We start from the raw sequence: 9,695 nt of genomic DNA, 5'->3' as shown, positions 1-9,695 counted from the left end.
AAATCACAAAATAAAGGATGCTTGCTCTTAGCATGTTTCATTCTGAAAGAGGCATACGGTATTGAACAGAACCTTCTGAGTTACAAGAACAGGATTCAAAACCAAAGTATTAACTAGATTATTTTATTCAAAAAAAATGTGTTTACAGCTAATTTATAAGGAGAAAAAAGTACTGAATCTTAACCTAATGTCACTGGAGTAAATTGAAAAAGTATGAAGCAATATTGGAAGTAAATAAGATTTGGCTCTGATTGGCCAGTTCCTCTGCCAGTAAGCGTCAGAAGCTCTGCCTCCTAGGAGACATTGGTACCCCACAGCAACAAAGTTTGGCTATGATTGGTTGGTTCCTATGCCAGTCAGCATCTCCAGGCCTATCACTGGGCCTGATCACAGACTGGGTTTAACAGCAGCCCCCAAGTAGGCTAGGAGAGAAAGAAAAGCCTGGCTACTGGCAGAGATCAGAAAGAGGGAGAGAAAGCAAGAGATAGGTGCACTGATCAACAGCTTCCACTGAGACTGCAGATCGGACCATGAATCACTTTCTGGGTCTCAGCCAACTGAGCAGTCAGTGATGGGTTGCCAGGCTGCAGCTGGACAACCCAGCGTTGCCTTCTGGATAGCCTGTGTTTAGTCCCAGGCTCGGCCCCTTCGCAAGCCCCAGGCTTTAAGATTGGGAAGTGCCCTACCACTCCGATGACAGGCCTGGGCCCTCCGATGGCCGGCTGGGAGTGACCTGGGTGCCAAGGAGGTGCCTGGGACCTAAGTATATATGCAAAATAACCTCCATCTTTGTTTGGCTAATTTGCATACTCACTCTGATTGTCTATGGGTGCAGCAAAGGTACAGTGAAAATACATGTTTCTCTATTATTAGGTAAGATTTTTAAAATCAAAGGCTGGTGGTTTGGGGGAATGAAAAACGTGAGGGATACCGAAACCAGTTTGGCTCAATGGATACAGCGTCAGCCTGCAGACTGAAGGGTCCCAGGTTCGATTCTGGTCAAGGGTATATACCTTGGTTGCAGCCACATCCCCAGTAGGGGGCGTGCAAGAGGAAGCTGATCGATGTTTTCTCTCTCATCGATGTTTCTAACTATATCTCTCCCTTCCTCTCGGTAAAAAATCTATTTTATATATATATATATATATATATATATATATATATATATATATAAACATGAGGGGTATGAACGAATGTGTAAAGGGTGAAAGGTTCTGGCCATGAGGGTGGGATGAGATGGGCCCCAGGTTCACAGGGCGGAGTGGAGGAGGCGGAGAGGGCCCTCGGCTGTGGTGGCTGAGCTCAGGGAGCTCCCAGCGTCTAGCCACTCAAGCGCTGGCTTCCACACACCCTGGATCCCAGCGGCCCTCATTCACTACATTCTACTGGCAACGCCTCAGGACTGCCTGCTGTTCCCATCTCCACGGTATCCCATGAGCACCAGGGGCACACACTGCCTTTGTTCCTCACGGTAACACAACCTGTTCAGGACACGTCACCGGGCACCATAGAAAAGGTGAGGCTCTTAGGACGATTCCTGAAGGCGACAGTCCTGAGTGTCAGCGTCACCTGTGCCAAGGGGATAACCGGCGACAGGGGGTGCGCCACACAGAGGGCGCCAGGGGCCGTGTGCTTGTGTCCGGCCACTGCCACCCCCAGGGCAGCTCCTGCTCCCACAACAGCACCATCCGGTCAGGTCAGGGCAGATGGCAGAGATGTCCCCGTGACCATAGTGTGACACGGAGACACGCGACACCACGTGAGGCAGGCAGCGCTCAGCTGAATACACACGAGGCGTACAGAGCATGAAACTTTCATTTAATGGAACAGAACATGTGGAAAACACAACAGATTACAACCTAAGAATGAACGGCACCCGCCACCTGCTGGGATGGCACATGCAACTGGGAGAAGCCCCCCAGGCACAGAAATGCCGCCCACTCACACAATCCATGTCAGCTGGGGGCATCTGTCCTGCCGCAGGGCGCAGGGCGCAGGGCACAGAGCAGGCGGGCGAGTGGCCGGCAGGGGGACAGTCTCCTGCCCACGGCTGCTCGGGGGTGGCCCTGACATCCGCCGTGGTCTGAGTGGAACACACACCCGTGGACTTGGGATCGTGGAGCATTTCTCAAACGCTTCCTCCCACATCGGGAGCTGCCAGAAAACGGGGCAAAAGGGGCACGGCCGGGGGCACACACCTCCCAGCAGAGACATAAACAACGGGGCAAACGGGGCAAACAGGGCGCGGGCCGGGGGCACACACCGCCCAGTGGAGCCCCAGGGAAGGCGGAGCCTCCTCTTCTCATTGGGATGAGGCTCTGGAACTTGAACGGTCGAATGTCCACAGCTGTCTCCCCTGGGATGCGGGCCTGGCACCCGGGGGCGGCTCAGCCCAGGTTGCCCCCTGCGAGCTCCAGGAGCATGCTGGCCACCCAGAAGGCGTCACCGGAGGCCTGGCGGTCGGGCCACGGCACCTGGAAAGCTGACATAGCATTGCACACGCAGGCGCCCCGGCCCGGCTCCCCCACCTCATCGCTGGCCGACGTGCTCCCTCCAAAGGCAGGTGTGAGTCCAGGAGGAAGGACCCATGGTGCCCCTAGGAGAGCTCACCGGGATGGAGGGCAGGGGCTCGCTCCGCTGTCCAGTGGGCACAGGCCCGGGAAAGGCCGATGGGGCAGGAGCCAGCTCCGGGACGCTGGAAGAGAGGCCACGTCAGGACAGGGCTGGTCTCCCGTGGGCGCCGAGCCTCCCCTCCCAGCCTGTGGGAAACATGCCTGAGGGTGTCTGCCCCTCAGGAGCCCCCCAGGTGCCAGACCCTCACACCCATCTCGTCCCCGAGCCCTGGGGGCACAGCGCCCTGCAGGGCCTGTGGGTCAGTGGGGAGTGCCCCAGAGCGGCTCACAGGACAGGAGCAGCGAGAAGGTCACGTAGAGGGGACGGGCTGGGGGGAGGGAAACAGAGCACCTTACACCCAACGAGGGAGCAGAGGGATGTCGGGGATGGTGGCGGTGCGGCTCCCAGGAGACCTGCTGGCAGGTCCCTAAAGGCAATCGCACACGTTTGTCCCGGACTCCATGTCACTATGGGGACGGGCAGAGTTCTCCCACCATCTGACGTGGGATTGCCCCACTCCTCTCATGTCCCCCAATCATTGTCCTCGCTCGGCACCTGGCCTTCAGGGTCAGGTTTGTGAGACACAAACTCTGGGACCCCAGTCCTGGGGGTCCCTCTCAGAAATTCAATCCAGCAGAGGATGCCACCCTTCCCCCAGCACATTCGTCCGTCCCTCCTGTGTGCCGGCTCCTGGACCCTTTTCCCTGCCCCACGGCCACGCCATGGCACCTAGGCTGCCAAGGCCTTTAAAACTTCACTCTGGCCGAAACCAGTGTGGCTCAGTGGTAGAGCGTAAGTCTGGGGACTGAAAGGTCCCAGGTTCGATTACAGTCAAGGGCATGTACATTGGTTGCAGGCACATCCCCAGTAGGAGGTGTGCAAGAGGCAGCTGGTCGATATTTCTCTCATGGACATTTCTAGTTCTCTATTTCTCTCTCTTACTCTGTAAAAAAATCAATAAAATACATTTAAAAAACAACAACAACAACAAAATCCTTCACTCTGGAATAAAACCAGGATCTCTATGCGGCTCAGAAATCCTGACAGCCTTTAGCTGGGAAAGAAAATGCCAGAAATCTGGGTGCCAGGGAATCTCAGGCCTAAACACCGTCCACAGCACAGATGTCATATCCATTCGAGTCCCAGGAGTCCTGTCTGAGCGCAAACCACCCTCTTCTCTTTGGAGACACAGGCTAGGGGACGGCTGTGGTTTCCAGAAACTGAGCAAAGGACTTCAGCACAAGCTGAGCCAGTGCTGTGAGCTGGGCTCCGGCCTTACCTCTGGGGCAGGACCAGCTCTGGAGCCTGTGGTGGGGGCGGGGTCACCAGCAAGCTGCCCGCCTGTCCTGCATGGCTGACGCTGGTGCCAGGACCCTCCTCCAGGAATGTGCTCTGCGAGTGGCTGCCGGGCGGGTCAGGGAACCCTGCATGTAGGAAAGGCCGCTGCCCACTAAAACCTGGTTGGCCCCAACTGCCCTCCCCTGCAGGCCTGGTCACCCACAACTGCCCTCTCCTGCAGGCCTGGTCGCCTCTAACTGTCCTCCCCTACAGGTCTAGGTCCCCCCTAAATGCCCTTTCCTGCAGTCCTGGTTACCCCAAACTGCACTCTCCTCCTGGCTTGATTGCCCAGAACGGCCCTCCTCTGATGGCCTGATCGCCCACAATTTCTCTCCCCTGCCAACCATCTTGTTGTCCACGAGGGCAGCCATCTTTTTTACGACATGGGGGAGGCCATCTTGTATGTTGGAATAACAAGTCAATTTGCATATGACACTCAGTTTCTATCCTACAGAATAAAAGGCTAGTATGCAAACTGTCCCCTCAACCTAAGGTTCACTGGTTCTGGGTCTGATCAAACACAGGGTTCAGGTGGAAACCCTGATGCCTCCCATACCCCCACCCGGGAGCCTCCCAGGGCTGCAGCCTCTGGTGCAGACACTCCTGGTCCCAGCGGAGTGGACTCACCGGTGGAGCTGGGCTCGGCGAGCGTAGCGATGGACATGGACAGAGAGGCGTCCGAAGGGGGCATCCAGAAGTGCAGCCCGGGGCCGGGCACCAGCGGTGCGGTCGGGGCGGAGGTGTCCCCGGGGGGGCCCAGTGTGAGGGACACCAGCCACGGTTTGGGGGCGGCAGAAGGGTCCAGGAAGTCGCTGCAGGCAGCCAGCCCCCCGAGGCCAGGGTCAGGACAGGCGGCGGGGAGAGTGGACGGGTCGTGGCCAGGCCCCTCTGGGTACATCTCGCCGCCCTGCAGGGAGCTGGGAAACCCACCAACACTGTCCCTCAGTGGACAGGGGCTCGCTCCGGCAGGGACAGTCCCTGCCCGCAGGGGACACCACTCCCCGATCCTGCTGCCTTCACTGCTCCCCCTGTGGCTGCAGACGCTCTACAGACACTTAGGAAGTATGACGGGAAACCCAACGTAGAAACGCACGCAGTTCCTTCAAAGGCCCACAACACTGAAAGCCAGACGTGGTTAGAAAGGGCCAACATGGAGACTGAATAAACAAGGGTTGGTCTCAAAGGAACACCAGGCAGCAGGGGACAATAATGTAGAGAAATAAGGATCCAGCTGAAACCGGTGTGGCTCAGTAGATAGAGCATCGGTCTGCGGACTGAAGAGTCCAAGGTTCGATTTCGGTCAAGGGCATGTACCTTGGTTGTGAGCACATCCCCAATGGGGGGTGTGCAGTAAGCAACTGGTTGATGTTTCTCTAGCATTGATGTTTGTATCTCCCTCCCTCTCTCTTCCTCTCTGTAAAAAATCAATTAAGTATATTTTAAAAAAAACTAATTAATGATCCAGCTGAAACGGTTGTGGCTCAGTGCATAGAGCCTCGGCCTGGGGACTGAAGGATTTCAGGTTCGATTCCGGTCAAGATCATGGATCTTGGTTGCGGGAACATCCCCAGTGGGGGGGGTGTGTGCAGGAGGCAGCTGGTCGATGACTCTCTCTCATCGATGTTTCTAACTCTCTATTCTTCTCTCTTCCTCTCTGTGAAAAATCAATAAAACATATATTTTAAAAAATTTATATAGATATAGATATAGATATATAGATATATATAGATATAGAAAGAATTAAAGATCCACAAATGCTCAGTGTCCAGTTGGTGCTCCTGAAACCATTGCAACCACCACAGGGCGGGGCCTACCAGCCCCCACTCCACAGGTGCATAGAGAGAGACCACAAGACAGGTGCTGCCCCCAGACAGCAGGTGCCAGGCCCAGGCACGATCCTGGTGCAGTGGGAACCGGCAGAGAGAACAGGATCAGCTCAGGGAAATCAGCAACAGGAAACACCAGGAAAAAACAAAGACAACAGCCGGGTGTGCCTTCAGGTGGAGGGATTGGGTGTTTCTTTCTGTTTTCCCTCCTCCCTCGTGCTCAGGACACCAGGCTGTGAGCCAGTCTCGGTGGACAAGTGCCAGGTCACTGACCTGGGCTCCTGGCTGGGGCGGCCGCACCCCTGCGCCCACAGCCCTCTCGGACCGGGTCCCGGCTGGCCCAGCAGCCCGTGCTCGCTCCCCACCCGTTCTCCTATGGGGGTGGGGGGAGCTGAGCCGGGAGAACAGCCCACGGGAGCGGCAATACCTGTGAGTCAGCGATTCGGGCTCCGTCTCATCTCCAGGAACGTCAGGGGCCAGGACCGGAGGCTGCCACAGCCCCTGCGTGGTCACCAGGGTCCGTGCCGGCCCGTGGTCCTCGCCTCCTGTGGAAAGACATGGTCCTGGCATGTGTGCGCGCGCACGCACATGCGGGCGCACACACACACACACACACACACACACACACACACACACACGAGGGCAGCGGCAGCCCGTCTGACCCTCAGCCTCTGTTCCTGCTCCTCAGGGGGAGGTGGTCAGGGTCAGGGTGAGGCCTGGGCCTGGACACGGTGTCCAAGGTCAGCTCCCAGCACAGGACCCGGGGGCCACTCACCTGCCCACGGAGGCGGGTGCCCGCCCACGAGCCTGGGGTGGTGGGGGCCTGAGGGCTCCGGGTCCAGACGCTGGAGACTCGCCCTCTGGCGCCGGCGGTAGTTGGCAAACCAGTTGTAGACCTGCTCCACGGACAGGCTGGTCTCCGCGGCCAGGGCCTCCTGCAGGGACACGGGGTCTGGGCCCGGGGGCGGGTGCTGGGGGGGAGAGTACAGGGGAGGGGGGCCCGGGGGAGGGGCTGCACGCACGTACGGCGGCCGGTCGCCCCACAGATGGCGCTCACCCGCTCGGCCTTGCTGGGGCTGCTGCTCACGCCTGAGGCGAAGCTCTGCAGCTTCTGGCGCACCTCCCTGGGGAAGTTGCGGCTCTTCAGTCCATCAGGGCAGAGGGAGGGGGGTGGTGGGTTCCTGAGGAGCACAGAAAGGGGGGTGACAGCCTCCCTTCTCCCCGGCGCCCCGCACACTCTCCACCCACGGCCGCTGTTCCTCGTTTCTATGCTGCCAGGTCACAGGGGCACATCCCCTGAAGGGGGGATGGCTCCCCGGACCAAAATGGCCAAGAACTGGGAGAGCCGCGTGCGGAGGATGCCGAGTGAGTTATGCTTGGTCATTGTGGAAATGAGTTTTATTTTATTTTTTTAAATATATTTTATTGATTTTTTACAGAGAGGAAGAGAGAGGGATAGTTAGATACATAGATGAGAGAGAATCATCGCTCCTCTGCCTCCTGCACACCCCCTACTGCAACCAAGGTACATGCCCTTGACCGGAATAGAACCTGGGACCTTTCAGTCCACAGACTGACGCTCTATCCACTGAACCACACCCGTTTCGGCGGAAATGAATTATTTTAAAAGGAAATAGTGACGTCTAAACAAATAGCACACGTCTACAGAGAAACTTAACATCAAAAACACCAACTGAACAACTGTCCTGGATGCCAAAACGGCACCCCACTCACCCCAAACCCCACGTGAGCCTGTCCCTCGCCCTCCCCACATCCCCCACCCCATCCTGCCTGCACCGTGATGCTGGGGACAGTGCCGCCCTGTGCTATTCCAGGAGCCTGCCCCCACACACACACTCACACGCGCGCGCACACACACACACATACACACGGCACACACACACTCACACTCAAACTCATACACATACACACACCCACATACACACACACACACAGACACACACACACACATACCCAAACAGACACACAGACACACAGAAGCACACACACACACACACACACACACAAACAGACACACAGACACACAGACACACACAGAGACACACACACACACATACACACGGCACACACACACTCACACTCACACTCATACACATACACACACACACACACACACACACACACAAACAGACACAAAGACACACACACACACACACAGACATACCCACACACACAGACGCTCGCCGCCCACCTCTTCCTGCAGCGGAACTTTTGCACGGAGGTCAGCGTGGCCACGCCCAGTCTCTTCATGGCCAAGTGGTAGTGGATATCGTTCCAGAGCTGCACCAGCTCCTGGCTGCCTCCCGGCACCCAGCACCCCTGTGGAGAGGAGCACGCTAAGACCTGGCACCCATCACACAGCACCCTGTGGACAAGGGCCCACTGAGACCCAGCACCTCATAGTCTGGCCCCTGGTGGCCTCCCAGCACCCAGCACCCCTGTGGAGAGGAGCCTGCTGAGACCCGACACCAAGCACCGTGGACAACAGCCCGATGAGGCCAGCACCCTGTGGACAATAGCCCGATGAGGCCGGCACCCAGCACCCTGTGGACAAGAGCCCGCTGAGGCCGGCACCTCACAGCCTGGGCCCCTGACTGCCTCCTGGCACCCAGCACCCAGCACCCCTGTGGAGCAGAGCCCGCTGAGGCCCGCACCTCACAGCCTGGCCCTGCCATCGCCCGGACCTAGCCTCGGGAGGAGCAGCTCAGGGACGGGCCGGCCAGCGGGGCGAGGCCACATGGTCCGCACCTGGAGGCCCAGCCGGCACCACTCACACCAGCATGTCAGCCTCCCCCCAGCTCGCGAGGCGGGCGCAGCTCCGTCCTCCTTGGGCTGAGGAGCAGGGGGAAGGGCAGGGAGGCCATGGCTGGTGACCACCGGGAGGCGGCGCTGTTGTCATTGGCGACCACATGTGTCTCCTGGGAAGAGCCGTGTCTCCTGCCAGCAAGGAGGTGGGGCGAAGCCCCGGGGGACCTGTACCAATGACCACGCTTTGGAGAGGGAGGACGCCTGGCCCAGCCTCCCCTGGGGCCCGTGGGTGAGTGCGTCGCCTCTTTCGCCGAGTTCCCAGCGCCGTCTTGGCGGGGGAGGTGCAGATCGCCAGGAAGAGCGTATGGCTGGCGGTGACTGACTCTGCTGGATCCGCCGTCGGCCTCGGCCGCATCGTTAAGCCAAGGCTCTCCCTGCCGGCGGGCGGCCTGACCTGAACCGTGTGCGTTTTGTGGCGAATGAGGGAGGCTCCCGTGCCCCCAGGCGAGTGGCACAGATGGTTCTGTTTTCTGAGTTCTGAGAGGCTCAGGGACAGAAGTCCGGGCCTGCTCCGTGGCTGGCTACTCGACTGGTAGCCGACAAGCCACGCTGGGACCCCCACTCCGTGAGGATCTCATCGATGGGCCGTTTCCCTCGGATTGTCACGCTGTTCGGACCTCGGCGAGGTGAGAGGGGACCGACCCGGCTTGTTGACAGAACCTCTCTCCCTCGCTCTGGCCGGCGGCTCAGGATGCGCCCGCTCTCCGCACCTCCCACCCCCTCCACGCGGGTCCTACCTCCAGCAGCCGGCAGGCGGCCTGGTGCTGCTCCTGCTGGGCCAGCACACGGGCGCACACCAGGGCCACGTCCTGGTTGTCCAGGAGGCGCGGGCGGAGCTGGCTCTCCAGCACGGCTGAGACCAGGGGCTGCGCCCGGGCGAGGTCATCCCGCAGGTCCCGGCACAGCCTGCCGGCCAGGCTCACCAACTCCTCCACGGGCGGGCCGCCCCCGCCCTCCCGCAGCAGCTGCAGGAAGCTCTGCATCCTGGGCCCGCGTCCCTCTGCGAACAAGGCGGCAGGCGTCACGACGGCGGCTCGGACCCGGGCTGACGGGACAGGAGCCCTCAGGCCGGCTAGGAGCGGCCCCTCT

General features: G+C 59.1%; 1 protein-coding gene across 1 annotated transcript; it reads right to left on the bottom strand.

The window, feature by feature from the left end:
- Positions 1-2,233: 2,233 nt before the first annotated feature.
- On the bottom strand, positions 2,234-9,600 carry ANHX (anomalous homeobox). Its single transcript, XM_045580343.1, has 9 exons — positions 9,344-9,600; positions 7,990-8,117; positions 6,835-6,958; positions 6,553-6,712; positions 6,205-6,322; positions 4,579-4,979; positions 3,893-4,037; positions 2,611-2,695; positions 2,234-2,474 (listed from the first exon to the last, which is right to left on the bottom strand). Exons 1-9 carry the CDS (start codon positions 9,587-9,589, stop codon positions 2,388-2,390), a joined length of 1,494 nt encoding a protein of 497 aa, XP_045436299.1. The 5' UTR covers positions 9,590-9,600; the 3' UTR covers positions 2,234-2,387.
- Between the last annotated feature and the right edge of the window lie 95 nt (positions 9,601-9,695).

The sequence above is a fragment of the Pipistrellus kuhlii genome, unplaced genomic scaffold (genome assembly GCF_014108245.1).
Source record: "Pipistrellus kuhlii isolate mPipKuh1 unplaced genomic scaffold, mPipKuh1.p scaffold_m20_p_120, whole genome shotgun sequence".
Taxonomy (NCBI): domain Eukaryota; kingdom Metazoa; phylum Chordata; class Mammalia; order Chiroptera; family Vespertilionidae; genus Pipistrellus; species Pipistrellus kuhlii.
The sequence above is the reverse complement of the archived record's forward strand: the minus strand, read 5'-3'. Positions and strand labels throughout refer to the sequence as shown.